This window comes from Schistocerca americana, chromosome 3 (assembly GCF_021461395.2).
Source record: "Schistocerca americana isolate TAMUIC-IGC-003095 chromosome 3, iqSchAmer2.1, whole genome shotgun sequence".
Taxonomy (NCBI): Eukaryota; Metazoa; Arthropoda; class Insecta; order Orthoptera; family Acrididae; genus Schistocerca; species Schistocerca americana.
In genome coordinates this window covers 152,883,584-152,900,132 of record NC_060121.1, presented here as the reverse complement: position 1 = coordinate 152,900,132, position 16,549 = coordinate 152,883,584, and the positions used below count along the sequence as shown (strand labels likewise).

Here is a 16,549-nt window from a genome sequence, read left to right as displayed (position 1 = left end):
TGTTTACTATTGAAGTCCCCAGCGACGAACACCTGCCCCCTCAAGGAGAGCAGAGCATCGATGTCAGCAGGGTCCAGTGGACGAGACAGCGGTCGATAGACAGCGACGAACTTGATGTTGCCCGCCGAAGTGTGCACGACGACACCAGTGGCCTCCAGCGTTGCCAATGGTAGAAGTTGTATCACGTGATGACGAATGCCATTGCGGACGTAAACAGCTGTCCCATCACCCGCCGTCAGTCGATCGGTGCGATATCTGGAGTAGTTTGCCGCCCTGACATCGACCCCAGGCTTCAGGTGGGTTTCGTTGATAAGGCAGACGTCGACGGCTTCATCTCGAAGAAATTGGCGAAGTTCGCCAGCTCGAGTGCGGACGCCATTGGCATTCCACGCGGCGACCGTGTGCCCTCTAACGCTGCCCATGGTGCAGCCACTGAGTGTTGACAGCGGGCGGGGCGGGAGAGGCCATCGGCACAGCAGCGGTGAGTTCCTGCGACAGGACTTCAATCAACATCGTAGCACTGATCACTAGGGCAGTGAGCTGCGCGACAAGGTTGGCCAGGTCAGCGGTGGAGGCAGCCAGCGTGGCCCCGTCGCTGGAAGGGGGAGGCGTGGCTGCTTCGCTGTGAGAGTCCACCTGGGGCTGCTCGACTGACGGTGTTGAGCGCTGGGCACCCATGGGGCGGTGACCCCTGCGCCGGCGGTTGGCAGGGTGCGGTCCGGCCGACGTCCCGGGAGAGCCACTAGCAGCTGTGGTGGAGGCGCAGGAGCCTCAGGTGTCGGCACGGCCTCGGATGCGGCAGGAGCAGGAGCAGCCGACGCAGCCGGGACGGCGGAGGGCGTCCCTGACGTTGCCGCCGCGAAAGAGACGCCAGGCAGTCTTTCTTCGGAGCAGGATCGCGAGGCAGCTGGTCTGGCGCGTCAGCGAGCGCGTCGAATGAGTTGGCGACGGCAGTTGGAAGCGTCGTCGAAGACTGCACGCGTCTTGCAGTTCGCCGGGCCGGGACAAAACCATCGGCGTCAGGGGCGAAATCTTGCTTGGCCCTCTTCTCGATCGGCGAGCTGCGAACAGCGGACGTCGCGGCCGTTGCCCTCCTCTTCTGTTTCCCGCTTCGTCCGCGTGGCTGAGGGGCGGTGGAGCTCTCATCTTCAGAATCGGGGAGCGGAGCAGACAGCGCTGCCTTCAAGGTTTCCGGAGCTGTGTCCATCAAATCCATAGCCATAGCATTGGTCGTCGTAAGTGGGGGGCCAGATGGGGCCGCCGACGGCGCAAGCGCGGCCGGACGGCGATCTGCCACACCCTTCGCGTCGCTAGCAAGCGCAGGTACGTCCTTCTCGCGGCTGCGCATCTCAGTGACTACGCGTGTGCGTGCGTGAAAAAACGGAGCGGCAACGCTCCAACAGGTCGTGGTGAGCGGGCGCGGACCGCAGGGGGGAACGCTTGGTACCCCAGAGCCTGGAAGAGGTCATGGAGCAGAGGTACTTCCGCGACGTCGTGAAGATGAGCAGTTGGGAAATCGTAAGGCAGGTCTAAGGTCAGCCGAAGGAGCGAGTTTGGTGGGCGCGGACCGCAGAGGGAACACCTAGAACCGCAGCGGACGGAAAGCGGAGCAGCAACGCTCCAGCAGGTCGCAGGGAATGGGCGCGGACCACAGAGGAAGCGCCTGCAGCCGTTGGTGGAGGGGGAAGGCCGTAGGCATAAATACTGGACCAGGTCCACTCGAGGAGCAGTCTCAGGCCGCACCTGATGAAGGTTACGAGCTACGTGACCGAAATATCGTGCAAGTACGACGCTGATATCCGGGAGAACACACGACAACCCAAGATGTCAAGAATGGCTTGTAATTACCTGTAAAATCACTTACAGAAACGCTAATATTAACAAAGTGGCCTGACTTAACTAACGGACATAATCACTCATAAAGAATCCCAAATTGCGCTTAACTTTAGAGAACAGCGTTAAGGCCCACAGCAGTATTCGGAAGCAATGACGCTACGGCCGGCAGGCAATACGAACGTTCACTCCCCACGGCTTGTGCAGAGGCTCACTAGCAGACGGTATATATTTATATATAGTCCGACCGGCCTCACAATGAGCAGTCCTGACAAGAATCCATAACCGCACCGACGTCAGGAACGAGCAGACTTAACAAATGGCCTGCAGCACAAATGGACTGCAATGAAAACAAGGTCAAATCACAACCACGCTGGAATATATAGTATTCATGCCCCAAATTCTAATGGAGCAGCACTGTAACATTACCCGTCTCCCAACAGATTAGCAGGAAACTTTGAGATCACTTCCAGTAGCCTTAAGGCACTGTCAACATTAAATAAACATACCAAATCCTTCGGTGCCAAATGATTAAACCATCAACTCTACGGCTGCCGGGTGCGTACACAACCGCAACCAGTCCCAAAGCGTTCAATACGTCCTAACATCAGTCTCCTTTAAATAGCCACTGTGGAACCAAGTTCAGAACCATCACCGGCAGCTACCCATGCCACAATAAGCTTCAACGATCTTCTTCGTTAAACACAGAATGGAGGTCATACGCAACTTGGAGCTTGCAAATTACGATCTGGGAAGCTGTTCAGCGTAAGACGAAGAACCCACCACAATTTTTCACGTCAAGACGCCCAATGATCGGCACCATACATTCGGCGCGACAAAAGACATGGGCTGCGAGCACGGCGAGGCCCATGGACCACGGTTAGGGACGTCGGCTTGTTTTCAACACAAGTTGGCTCGTTGAACACCGATCGGAGACTCTCACGTCACATGTTCACCCGCAAAAACTCCGAGGGGAAGCAGACAAAGATAGCAAGACAGCCGAATATCGATATCAGTGATGCAAGTAGAACAACCTACCGCCAGTCGCCACGGCTCAGACATATACACAGTTTCTAACTTTAAGACTTGGGTTATTGTGTTAAACCTTTAACGCAAGATTATACCTCTTAAAGAGCTAATTGAAAGAGCATCCTAAATTTTTGTATTTGGTCAATAATTGTATGAAATATTGAAAATCAAACTTTTGTTGACCCTGGAAAATGTTAGACAGGCAACTTGAAACTGGAACTAGGACCCGGGTGATCATTTTAGCCGTTTAGTAATATACAGGTTTTTAGGGTTATAAGTCCAGATACTAGGATCATTGGTATCTTAATATGTACCCAGCCCAATGTGTTAGCTGTTTTTTTCTCTGTGTCTAACAGTTTTCCCACAAACATGTTACACAATTCACTCCCTGATGTTTCCCACATGGTCGTAACTGCACCACTAACATGACTACGCCTGTCAGTGTAGATTAACAATTTTGTGTCCACGCCTGCACACATCAACCCTAGACCTGCTATCCAGGGGAAAATAATTATTAATGTCTTGCTCTTGCCACGTGTATTTTGATGTACTAACCAGCCTAAAAACATACTACTCCTAATAGCTGAAATCGTTAGCCTTCAAATGAAATAAATACTGATGTAATGTTCAGTAGACTATCCTCAGTTGTCAATGAAAATATCTGTACGTAACCCTTAATACCCTGTATATTTTGAACAGTGCTGCAGGGCTACATTGAACTCAGTTATCATTTGACAGTGTGCGGCCGACCTTTGCTGCTCCAGTTGGCAGTAAACGACTAGGAACTATAGATACCGGCATTGCCGGCTCGTACTGAGTTGGGATTGCCACAGTGCAAAACACCCTCCCTGCTAGTGCTCAAGTATGAATCTTTCCCCGATGCGAAAATTTCGCCTAGTCTGAGGAAACCACAAAACTCTGGTCTATTAATGTGATGGAATTACATTTTCGTGGAGACATTTTAGTCTCAACTTTATCTTCGATAGAAGCTGAAGTTATGAATTAAAATTTGTTCCTAAACCAGGAGTCGAACCTCGTCCCCTACTTACTAGGCAGATGTGCTACCCACTACGCCACCCTGACATTGTGGCCAACACAGCTGCCTGGATTACGCCAGTCCTAACACTAACAAGATGCAGTGCGGTGTGGATTGAAGTTTGTGTTTTGGAAGGCATTGGAGTAGGGTAACCCATGCATCTGCGTTCACCACAGTGGGATGGTGATGCAGTGGATCGCATATCTGCCTGGTAAGCGGGAGAACAGTGTTCAAGTCCTGGCCTTGGCACAAAATTTAATTATTACTTCAGCTTCTACCGTCATCGTAAACTCTGGTCCTAAACAAACATAAGAACAGCTTTCTGACGTACTTGGAGACATTATGCACCCATATGAAAATTTAAGATATCCTACTTTTTTGTTTCTTTGTAGAGAATAGATATTTTAAAGCGTTTTTCTATCCCCATGGAGAGCACAGCGCTGTGGACAGCTGCCTACAGACACTATTTTTCGCAAAAAAAACTGTGCAATTTTGGATCTTAAACGTCAGACGGCAAGTGCTTTAAATCTCACCATACACTGATGCGCCAAATCCTTATGACGACGTGCTTTATAGCGTTTTGTTGACACTGATTCGACAAGTCCTACATAGCTTTACGTACGTGGTGCCAGATTTGTAATCTGAGACCACGGAATGCGCGTAAATTTCTGGCCAGTATTTGTGAGTGAGGTGCTGCGGCCGATAGTGTCCTAGGTGTCTTCCGTCAGGCTCAGCTCAAATGAATTTGGTGGTCGACACGTCAACGTGAGCTCACCGCCAAACTCCTCTGGCCACTGAAAGACGCCATAGCCGTTGGGGAAGACATGAAGCATGAAGGGATGCAAGTGATCCACAGTAATGTTGGCATAGTCCACAGCTGACATGGTGCCTTGAATTACTAACTACACCATGGAAGCTACCAGCATGTTAATGATGCCATCAGGCTGCATCCTTGGCACAGTGCATGTTTCAAGCAGTCGTTCGATTGGATGAGAGCGTGTCTAGACACGTCGACCAACCTGGTGTACTAAGAAACGCCATTTATCCAAGTAGGTGACTTGTTCCCATTGATCCGAGGTCCAGTGTCGAAGATCCCGTATCCACCGCAGTCGTAACTGATCATGTCGTTGGATTAACATGGGAACACGTTGGGGACGTCTGCTGTGAACCCTCATCTTCAACAATGTGCTGTGAATGTATGATGCATGTTTCGGCTAGCCGTTCGCTTGTATGACGGCTTAACTGGACACGACCATTGATCTGGTGTAACAATAACATCCAATCAGGCGAGACGTTTCCAATGACCCGAGAGCCAGTCTCGATGATCTCGCGGCCAGGACAGTCGTTATTGAAGATGTCATCGGGTCAACATGGGAAAAATGTAGGGATTGTCTGCTGCATATCCCCATGTTCAATAATGTGCGATGGACGATCTGCTGCGAAACACGTGTGCCTGCACTAGAACTGTCCTCTGCTGTCGGGTCTTTCAGAGATCACCGCCTCAAGCTTTCGACCTGCAGGTTCTGTGATGAGGCATGGATGTACGACAGATTGTGACCTGCTAGTGTGTTTACTGTCGTTCATCATTCCCTAGAGATGCTCACGACAGCAGCACGCCACATCTTGAAAGGCATCAGTCAATTCGCCTCTCACATAATCTCCGTGATTTAGATTTATCAAGTTCACCAGAAAATCTTTTCTCTGATTGCATTTGCCAGTATTTTCTATGCACACATTTCCTTGTCAGGGAGGAATCCGAATTTATGTGCCTTTGTTCTCACCTTAATTACAACCTTTTACCACCTGTCTCAAACATGGCCGCTTGTTCATTTTCAATGTATGTGGAATTAATAACAAATGACGTAGACAGATTCAGATGGAGGCTCTTTGTTTAGCTTTGCATTAGCAGTCTGGGAAGGCAGCTGAACGATGTTTTCGAAGCCAGCTCCGGTGGCGTCAAATCGGCCCCAGACGTGTAACAGCGTGGTTGGCCGTTTCGTATCCAAGTGTTGGGCCCCCTTCAAAATTTCATCCATTCAACGGAATGGAAAAATTTCAGGCCTAGAGAAGGGGGCGTTTCCTCTCCTGTCTTATAACCGGAGAGAACGCTTGCTCTTTCTAAATGAAGCAGTCCGCAGATTGGTCAATATTCCCCCCATAAAGTCTGGTCGCGCTCTATATCCAAAGGCGAAAAAGTTCAGCTTTTGGAGAGAAGTTACCGGGAGGTGGACGAGACCAGTCACAGCAAGCAGTCGCTGCTCCGTGAGCATATGAGTGATGATTTTTGGAGGAGAGTTAGTTTTGATTTCGATTTAGGTTTCTCTATAACGTTGAAACTCCGTCGTTACGAGCTGTGCTGTGTTTTCGCGAATGACGATTTCAGTATCGTCTTTACAAAAATTCAGCTGGAACAGAATTCGGTGTCTGATCGGCCACGAGGCACTTAGTGCAACGTATGCCCAGTCGATTACCATGGTTCGTTTCGCTCTGAGTCTGGCTTTGAATGATCAGTTACGCACGTCTCGTACAAATTTATTCGCCTGGCGCCAGCAGCGCTAATTCGGATTACTTGGCTTGTCGCCGGCCGCTTGCCACCTTTCCGTTGATGGCAAGCTTCGAACACACTGACTTTTTTTGCGCGCTTTAATTTTCAGGAAATCCTCTATTCTGTCGTTTCGTTCCACAAACTCGAATTCTTTCAAGTAACTTCTCTGCAAGTTCCACACTTTTATAATGATTATCCATGCAGAGGTGATGCCACTTCCATGAAAAGGTGTCAGTAGTTCCATCACTGTTTTTGCTAACGGCTTTCCAGCGCCGGAATATATTCTGGATGAGGAAAGGTATCTCGTAATCGAATCACACAGCAACTGAATGAGTATGTTGTATTTCGCAATTTTCGACGGATTTTAAACTTTAAAATTTAATCATCCACGCCACGGTGTCATTCCTTCATCAATTGAGATGTTTTGACTTAGATTAAACGTTTCTTTAAACTTTTTGGAAAAATAATAAATCACGAATTGCACTTTGACAAGCCGGTCGGCATTATCCGGTTTATTATTGCTGTCGAGAAAATGTAAAAATGATAATATTTGTCTGAATCGGTTGTGGGACATCGTTTTGCGAAATATCGGATTCGTTGACCAATAATCATCGAGCCATGCTTTTTTTTTTTTTTACAATTCCCGTAAGGATAACAAGCTCAAACCATTTTCTGAGTTCGGGTCCCGTAACGCTGACAATTTCTTTTTTTAAAATCCAGTTTCCTTCTGTTGCAATTTTGACTGTAGTACATGTTGGTTTCGTTGCTAATATATTGAAATAGATCGTTCCCAACATATAATTCTACGATATCCTCTATGCTCTGCGTATCTTTGGGAAATAAGTTTGAACCCGGAGATCCTTCAAATTTAGTATTGGTCCTCAGTAAATCATAGTCTATCTTCTTCGTCTGATTCATCCGAATCAGTTAGCACCCGTAGGGTTCGCCGAATTCTTCTTGGACGTATTTCAATACCTTCCCACGATACTGCTCCACTTTCATTTTTTTGATATCCAGTGTCTTCTTCCCAATCTGCCAAGTTGTCCCGAACGTCAGACAAGACGTCCGCGCGTGCATCGTAAATAATGTTATTGTCTCTTTAAAAAAAATGATTCAAATAGCTCTGAGCACTATGGGACTTAACTTCTAAGGTCATCAGCCCCCTAAAACTTAGAACTACTTAAACCTAACTAACCTAAGGACATCACACACATCCATGCCGGAGGCAGGATTCGAACCTGCGACCGTTGCGGTCACGCGGTTCCAGACTGAAGCGCCTAGAACCGCACGGCCACATCGGCCGGCCATTGTCTCTTTCGTCCGCCATGATGAAAGGGCACAAGTACTTATAAAAACAAAAACATTGTTGACGTGTGTAACGTACTGTTACCTAAACAAAACACCAACAGAATGTAAAAGATACTAAAGTGCTGTCGCCAGCCACTGCGTTATACTATGCTCACGACACCACTGTGGTGTCGCCGGACGGCATGGTATTAATGGGAAGTGGTGAATTTTGCTTTCGAGTATTTGTGTGTGAGTAGCTGCGGATCCATGCAGAGCTCCCTTATCCCACTCGTCCTTTTGCTGACAAATGATTGGTACATTACTATTCTTAACTCTTATGGGACCATAGGTTTAGTATTGTTATGTGTGTTCCATGTAAATGTGGTCTCAGGGCTACACTCCATTTGTGAAATAAATATCAATAACAGAGATATTTAGTTCGGTAACCTTCTCTAAGTGCACCCCAAAACATATCCCCATGACCTATAACGTCTAGCGTCCTGAACGCTGTGACAGAAAATTACTTAATATGTTACCAAAGTTTGACACCTGGAGTTCAATAATTAAAATTCTGTTGCTCAGTTTTGTCTTTTGCATGTGAGAGTATGGCTACTAATCAATTAAAATGTCATGGAAATTTAGACAGCTTGGAGCTCAGGGCCGAATAAATAACGTTATTTACAATGTTTGTGCACATTTAGCATTCAGCTACCAATGTCCTTGTCAGAAGGCCAAGTGATCCAGTTGTATCAGAAGTGGGAACCACTTTTAAAGTTTACCAGCTTCTCCATTTCCAAGATTCTCATTCCTAGGTTCCAGACCATAAGAATCTGTCCTTCGTCTTAAACCAGCAGCCTTCGATACTTGTGTCTCATTGTAGCTGCTGGTATGATCTCCATTTGCAAGACGGCAGATCCTCTGGCCTCATCATACACTTATTAAAGGACATCAAACAAGCCTATCTTGTTGTTGTTGTGGTCTTCAGTCCTGAGACTGGTTTGATGCAGCTCTCCATGCTACTCTATCCTGTGCAAGCTTCTTCATCTCCCAGTACCTACTGCAACCTACATCCTTCTGAATCCGTTTAGTGTATTGATCTCTTGGTCTCCCTCTACGATTTTTACCCTCCACGCTGCCCTCCAATGCTAAATTTGTGATCCCTTGATGCCTCAAAACATGTCCTACCAACCGATCCCTTCTTCTAGTCAAGTTGTGCCACAAACTTCTCTTCTCCCCAATCCTATTCAATACCTCCTCATTAGTTATGTGATCTACCCACCTTATCTTCAGCATTCTTCTGTAGCACCACATTTCGAAAGCTTCTATTCTCTTCTTGTCCAAACTAGTTATCGTCCATGTTTCACTTCCATACATGGCTACACTCCATACAAATACTTTCAGAAACGACTTCCTGACACTTAAATCTATACTCGATGTTAACAAATTTCTACTCTTCAGAAACGATTTCCTTGCCATTGCCAGTCTACATTTTATATCCTCTCTACTTCGACCATCATCAATTATTTTACTCCCTAAATAGCAAAACTCCTTTACTACTTAAAGTGTCTCATTTCCGAATCTAATCCCCTCAGCATCATCCGATTTAATTTGACTACATTCCATTATCCTCGTTTTGCTTTTGTTGATGTTCATCTTATATCCTCCTTTCAAGACACTGTCCATTTCATTCAACTGCTCTTCCAAGTCCTTTGCTGTCTCTGACAGAATTACAATGTCATCGGCGAACCTCAAAGTTTTTATTTCTTCTCCATGGATTTTAATACCTACTCCGAATTTTTCTTTTGTTTCCTTTACTGCTTGCTCAATATACAGATTGAATAACATCGGGGAGAGGCTACAACCCTGTCTCACTCCTTTCCCAACCACTGCTCCCCTTTCATGTCCCTCGACTCTTATAACTGCCATCTGGTTTCTGTACAAATTGTAAATAGCCTTTCGCTCCCTGTATTTTACCCCTGCCACCTTCAGAATTTGAATGAGAGTATTCCAGTTAACGTTGTCAAAAGCTTTCTCTAAGTCTACAAATGCTAGAAACGTAGGTTTGCCTTTTCTTAATCTTTCTTCTAAGATAAGTCGTAAGGTTAGTATTGCCTCACGTGTTCCAACATTTCTACGGAATCCAAACTAATCTTCCCCGAGGTCCGCTTCTACCAGTTTTTCCATTCGTCTGCAAAGAATTCGTGTTAGTATTTTGCAGCTGTGGCTTATTAAACTGATTGTTCGGTAATTTTCACATCTGTCAACACCTGCTTTCTTTGGGATTGGAATTATTATATTCTTCTTGAACTCTGAGGGTATTTCGCCTGTTTCATACATCTTGCTCACCAAATGGTAGAGTTTTGTCAGGACTGGCTCTCCCAAGGCCGTCAGTAGTTCCAATGGAATGTTGTCTACTCCGGGGGCCTTGTTTCGACTCAGGTGTTTCAGTGCTCTGTCAAACTCTTCACGCAGTATCGTATCTCCCATTTCATCTTCATCTACATCCTCTTCCATTTCCATTTCCATAAGTCCATTGTCCTCAAGTACATCGCCCTTGTATAGATCCTCTATATACTCCTTCCACCTTTCTGCTTTCCCTTCTTTGCTTAGAACTGGGTTTCCATCTGAACTCTTGATGTTCATACAAGTGGTTCTCTTGTCTCCAAAGGTCTCTTTAATTTTCCTGTAGGCAGTATCTATCTTACCCCTAGTGAGATAAGCCTCTACATCCTTACATTTGTCCTCTAGCCATCCCTGCTTATCCATTTTGCACTTCCTGTCGATCTCATTTTTGAGACGTTTGTATTCCTTTTTGCCTGCTTCATTTATTGCATTTTTATATTTTCTCCTTTCATCAATTAAATTGAATATTTCTTGTGTTACCCAAGGATCTCTACTAGCCCTCGTCTTTTTACCTACTTGATCCTCTGCTGCCTTCACTACTGCATCCCTCAAAGCTACCCATTCTTCTTCTACTGTATTTCTTTCCCCCATTCCTGTCAATTGTTCCCTTATGCTCTCCCTGAAACTCTGTACAACCTCTGGTTCCTTCAGTTTATCCAGGTCCCATCTCCTTAAATTCCCGCCTTTTTGCAGTTTCTTCAGTTTCAATCTGCAGTTCATAACCAATAGATTGAGGTCAGAATCCACATCTGCCCCTGGAAATGTCTTACAATTTAAAACCTGGTTCCTAAATCTCTGTCTTACCATTATGTAATCTATCTGATACCTTTTAGTATCTCCAGGATTCTTCCAGGTATACAACCTTCTTTCATGATTCTTGAACCAAGTGTTAGCTATGATTAAGTTATGCTCTGTGCAAAATTCTACAAGGCGGCTTCCTCTTTCATTTCTTCCCCCCAATCCATATTCACCTACTATGTATCCTTCTCTCCCTTTTCCTACTGACGAATTCCAGTCACCCATGACTATTAAATTTTCGTCTCCCTTAACTACCTGAATAATTTCTTTTATCTCGTCATACATTTCATCAATTTCTTCATCATCTGCAGAGCTAGTTGGCATATAAACTTGTACTACTGTAGTAGGCATGGACTTTGTGTCTATCTTGGCCACAATAATGCGTTCACTATGCTATTTGTAGTAGCTAACCCGCACTCCTATTTTTTTATTCATTATTAAACCTACTCCTGCATTACCCCTATATGATTTTGTATTTATAACCCTGTATTCACCTGACCAAAAGTCTTGTTCCTCCTGCCACCGAACTTCACTAATTCCCACTATATCTAACTTTAACCTATCCATTTCCCTTTTTAAATTTTCTAACCTACCTGCCCGATTAAGGGATCTGACATTCCACGCTCCGATCAGTAGAACGCCAGTTTTCTTTCTCCTGATAACGATGTCCTCTTGAGTAGTCCCCGCCCGGAGATCCGAATGGAGGACTATTTTACCTCCGGAATATTTTACCCAAGAGCACGCCATCATCATGTAATCATACAGTAAAGCTGCATGCCCTCGGGAAAAGTTACGGCTGTAGTTTCCCCTTGCTTTCAGCCGTTCGCAGCACCAGCACAGCAAGGCCGTTTTGGTTAATGTTACAAGGCCAGATCAGTCAATCATCCAGACTGTTACCCCTGCAACTACTTAAAAGGCTGCTGCCCCTCTTCAGGAACCACATGTTTGTCTGGCCTCTCAACAGATACCCCTCCGTTGTGGTTGCACCTACGGTACGGCCATCTGTATCGCTGGGGCACGCAAGCCTCCCCACCAACGGCAAGGTCCATGGTTCATGGGGGGGGGGGGGGGGGGGAAGCCTATCTCGCGTTTATAAAATTTAAGTTCGCACACATGCAAATTAATGTCTTTTTGCTCCTGTGTCATGCAAAGTATGTAATGAGATGCTATGTACCGAAAGTACATGATAGAGAGTAGGATGCAGTTTCATTATTAGGAAACGAGCGAGAACTTTTGGGCTGTGAGGAGGCCAACCACTCGCAATAGCAGGAGGTGGGGAAGGACATCCTGTCTACATCAACATCTACATATATACTCCGCTAGCCACCAAACGGCGTGTGGCGGAGGACACAATTCGCGCCAAAGTCATATCCCCCCCCCATCTCTGTTCCACTCGCGGATAGCGCGCGGATAAAACGACTTGTCTGAACGCCTCAGTACGAGCTCTTATTTCCATTATCTTTGAATGATGATCATTACGCGATTTGAAAGTTGGTGGTAATAATATATGTTCTACATCCCCAGCGAAGATTGGATTTCGGAATTTAGTGAGCAGCCCCTTCCGTTTAGCGCGTCGTCTATCTGCAACTGTATCCCACTTCATATTTTCTATGAGATTTGTAACGCTCTCGCGACGGCTAAATGTACCAGTCACGAATCTTGCCGCTCTTCTTTGGACCTTCTCAATCTCTTGAATCAGACCCAACTGGTAAGGGTCCCATTCAGACGAACAATACTCCAAGACTGGACGAACTAACGTATTGTAAGCTATTTCCTTTGTTGAAGGACTGCATCGCTTCAGGATTTAACCAATAAACCGCAATCTAGAGTTCGCCTTACCCGTTACTTGTGTAATCTGATCATTCCATTTGAGATCATTTCGAATAGTCACACCCAAATACTTCACTCATATTATCGTTTCCAAAGACTGATCTTTTATTTTGTGCTCGTACTTTAATGGGGATCTTCGCCTTGTTATACGCAGTAGGTTACAGTTACTAATATTGAAAGATAACTGCCAGTCATTACACCACGCATTTATTTTCTGCAAATCCTCATTGATTTGTTCACAACTTTCGTGTGATACTACTTTCCTGTAGAGTACAGCATCATCGACAAACAGTCTAAGGCCGCTGTCAATACCGTCAACCAGATCGTTTATGTAAATCGTAAAAAGCAGAGGACCTATTACGCTGCCCTGGGGCACACCTGAAGTTACGCTTGTTTCTGTTGAAGTCACCCCGTTCAGGACGACATACTACTCCCTGTCTGTTAGAAAACTTTCTATCCAACCGCATATGTCATCGGACAGACCGTAAGCGCGCACTTTTTGGAGCAAGCGACAGTGCCGAACTGAGTCGAACGCCTTTCGAAAGTCGAGAAATATGGCATCAACCTGGGAGCCGGTATCTAGAGCCTGTTGCATACCATGCACAAAGAGGGCCAGCTGTGTCTTGCATGACCGCTGTTTCCTAAAACCGTGCTGGTTCCTGCAGATGAGCTTCTCAGAGTCTAAAAAGGTCATTATGTCTGAACACAAAATATGTTCCATGATTCTACAACAAATTGATGTCAGTGAAATTGGCCGGTAATTATGTGCATCCGATTTTCTACCCTTTTCATAGGTTACTATGACCTGGGCCTTCTTCCAGTCCCGTGGAACTTTCCGCCGGTACAATGATCTCTGATAGATGACGGATAAGAATGGTGCTATATTTGTAGCATAGTCAACATAAAATCTTACAGGGATACCATCTGCGCCAGATGCCTTTCTGGCGTCTAAGGATCTTAACTGTTTTACAATCCCAGATACACTAAACACTATGTCAGCCATGTGCGATAGACTGGGGATTTCGGACGGAGTACTGACCCATTGGCAGCTTTTTCTTTTGACGTCGGGTCTCAGGGGCCAGAACGACGTACGGCCGCTGTTTTACAATAGTTGGGGGCAGTTCTTCGCGAAAGCATCTTCTTTTGGGCAAGAACTCGCCAGCTCAGCATCACGGCTGTAGTATCGTTTGGGATGCTTCGGCGAAATGGGGCCGAGCTCCACGGGGTAGCCGACAGAATGGCGCCGCACGAAACCTTACCATATTCCATTGGCACATTGTGGGACCTTGCCCACTCGTCGCTAATAGGGTGCCTAAAGGATGCAGCCTTCTCGGAATGCTATACAACAATTCAAACAAATGACAATGGTAGTTTTATTTCTATAAAGCAACTGACAACAGTTAACTTTGATTACAGCAATCACAGTAGTAGTAGTAGTAGTAGTAGTAGTAGCAGCTTCATTCATCCGTAGATCTCTTTTTACAAGGTTACAGGACATGTTAAAGTATTTACAAATTTAGACCAATTTAAAATAAGCTAATTCATATACACATATATTTACAGACTTCTAGTTAGACATAATCATTAGATTTACTTCTGGTACAGGTACACACTAGTTTTTTTTACAAATAACTTATTAAATAATGTAATGCCACACCGTTCACTCATATCTCACTATCAGTCACTGCACACACTATACACACGTTGTTTCATAACACTTGACTCAACGGTCGGCCGGAGTGGCCGTGTGGTTCTAGGTGCTACAGTCTGGAACCGAGCGACCGCCACGGTCGCAGGTTTGAATCCTGCCTCGGGCATGGATGTGTGTGATGTCCTTAGGTTAATTAGGTTTAATCAGTTCTAAGTTCTAGGCGACTGATGACCTCAGAAGTTAAGTTGCATAGTGGTCAGAGCAATTTGAACTTGACTCACCACACACTCGCAGACACATACACACACACACACACACACACACACACACACACTGGTGATTCTGGGCCATTTTCTGTACCGCAACTTCCCATTTGTTATCCTGAAAAACTGAGTCAGCACCCCTCCATAATGAGTGAGATGTTGAGCTCAGAAAGAGGAAGAGGTGTTGGTATTTTGCTATGCATAGCTTGGGGGTAAGTATTTCTAGAAAGGAAAAAAGGAGGAAAAAAACATAAAGTGAAGGTGTTCTGTGGAATGTTGAATGTTTCATAATCATTATGATTATTATTTACTTGAAGAACATTTTTTTATCAAACCGCTACTCGCTAGCGACAGGTGATATGAAAACAGTAAAGTTCTTGCTATGCACAAAAGCCTAGTGAACACTTGCTACGGATCACGACAACCTGATAGCGTAGCACAAATGTCCGTTGCAGACTGGGCCGATCTGGGCGGCGAGGCGGAGTGGTGTGTCGGATGGGATATCCGTATCCCTCGTTTTGTTTCAAAGGACCGGGACTGCTCGAGCCCATACCTTCTGTCAAATAATATAGGGTTTCGGAATGATGGATTTGGGAAGGAATCATGAATAGTGTCTCTTTGGTTGTTGGTAGGATGGTTTTGGAAAGATATTTCTGGGATGATTTAGGGTGTGGATTGATCTGAGATTGGGATAGGATCGGATATCGGCGTCTTCTTGGCTTCTCTCGCCACCCGACTGCGTTGTGGCTCGGCGAACGAGGTCCCCCCCTTGAGGAGGGCGGCGAGATCGTTCCCGGCGTCTCGTGGTAAGGTTTGGACGTCTGTTGTGAAACAGCCTTCTTCTTTTCTTCGTCGGAGACCAGGGCTGCGTTTTCCTTGGTGGCAGCCTCAACCTTTTCGGAGGCGGCCAATGCAAGCAGCCCTTCCAAATCCTTGGAGATCCGCACCGCCAACTTCTTCTTGGGAGGCGGCGGTGCTGGTTCTGGGTCAGATTCCATTGCGTCCATTTTTTTTTCTATGGGCTCCCGCCCCGATGGGGATGGGGCAGGTGAGGTGAGCCGCAAGGCTTTGGTGGCTGAAGCCACTTCAGCCCGCAGCCGCTGGATTTCCCGATGAGCCGCTGCCAACTCGTCTCGTAGGGCGGTCCTGAGGTCTTTGAGGTCCGCTATCGCGTCTTCTGTGGCCGCACGAAGCTTGTTGTGCGGCACAGCGTCATCATGGCGGGGTCTTTCGGGGGGCGGTGGCCCCCCTGGTGCTGCTGGTCTGTTCCTGCCGCAGGCGCTGGCCCGCGGTCGGAACAGTTTCTTCGTCTCTTCCTCTTCCTCTTCTTGTTGCCTCCGTGACCCCAGTTAGCAATGTAACTGCAGCCACGAAAGCTCGCGACGTGCTTTCCTCCGTAGTTTGCGCACTTCGGCGCTACGTCACGCGGCTTTGTGCAGTCGCGGGTGTCGTGCGGCTCCGCGCACTTCATGCACACCACTTGGTTGCGCCGGCAGTATTTAGCCACGTGGCCAATCTGCTGGCAGCGGAAGCACTGCACATCTCGACGTGGTTTGCCGCCACCGAAGCCGAGCGCCTCACTAAAGACACGCTCCATTACGGCGGCAGTAAGGCGGCGGCTCGGCCTCCCATCTCTTCTGGGCGGCATCTGAGCCACAACAGCGACGGCAGCAACAGGACCAGCACCAAGCGCTCCGCTCTAGTCAGCGTCTCCCCACACACAGTGGCCGCCGGCCTGGCAAGGAGTTGCGTTTATATTCACTCCTTCCAGGTGTCGCTTTTGGCGCGGCGCGGTCCAGTTGCGCCCACCATTGGCCGACGTTTCCTCACCACCTTCTCTGGCTTTCTGCTCGTCTTAGTTCTAGCGCTCGTGG

General features: G+C 46.7%; 1 protein-coding gene across 1 annotated transcript; it reads right to left on the bottom strand.

Moving 5' to 3' along the window:
• Nucleotides 1–742: 742 nt before the first annotated feature.
• LOC124605937 (nucleolar and coiled-body phosphoprotein 1-like) lies at nt 743–16,323 on the bottom strand. Its single transcript, XM_047137896.1, has 3 exons — nt 16,211–16,323; nt 15,433–16,010; nt 743–1,356 (listed from the first exon to the last, which is right to left on the bottom strand). Exons 1-3 carry the CDS (start codon nt 16,321–16,323, stop codon nt 743–745), a joined length of 1,305 nt encoding a protein of 434 aa, XP_046993852.1.
• Between the last annotated feature and the right edge of the window lie 226 nt (nt 16,324–16,549).

Excerpts from the sequence above, each read along its gene's own strand:
- LOC124605937 (XM_047137896.1), bottom strand. The coding sequence starts at position 16,323 with ATGCCGCCCAGAAGAGATGGGAGGCCGAGCCGCCGCCTTACTGCCGCC. Across the intron at positions 16,011-16,210 it reads AAACCACGTCGAGATGTGCA|GCAACAAGAAGAGGAAGAGG; the intron begins GTGCTTCCGCTG and ends GGGGTCACGGAG. Across the intron at positions 1,357-15,432 it reads CTCCTCAAGGGGGGGACCTC|TCACTGAGATGCGCAGCCGC; the intron begins GTTCGCCGAGCC and ends GCACACGCGTAG.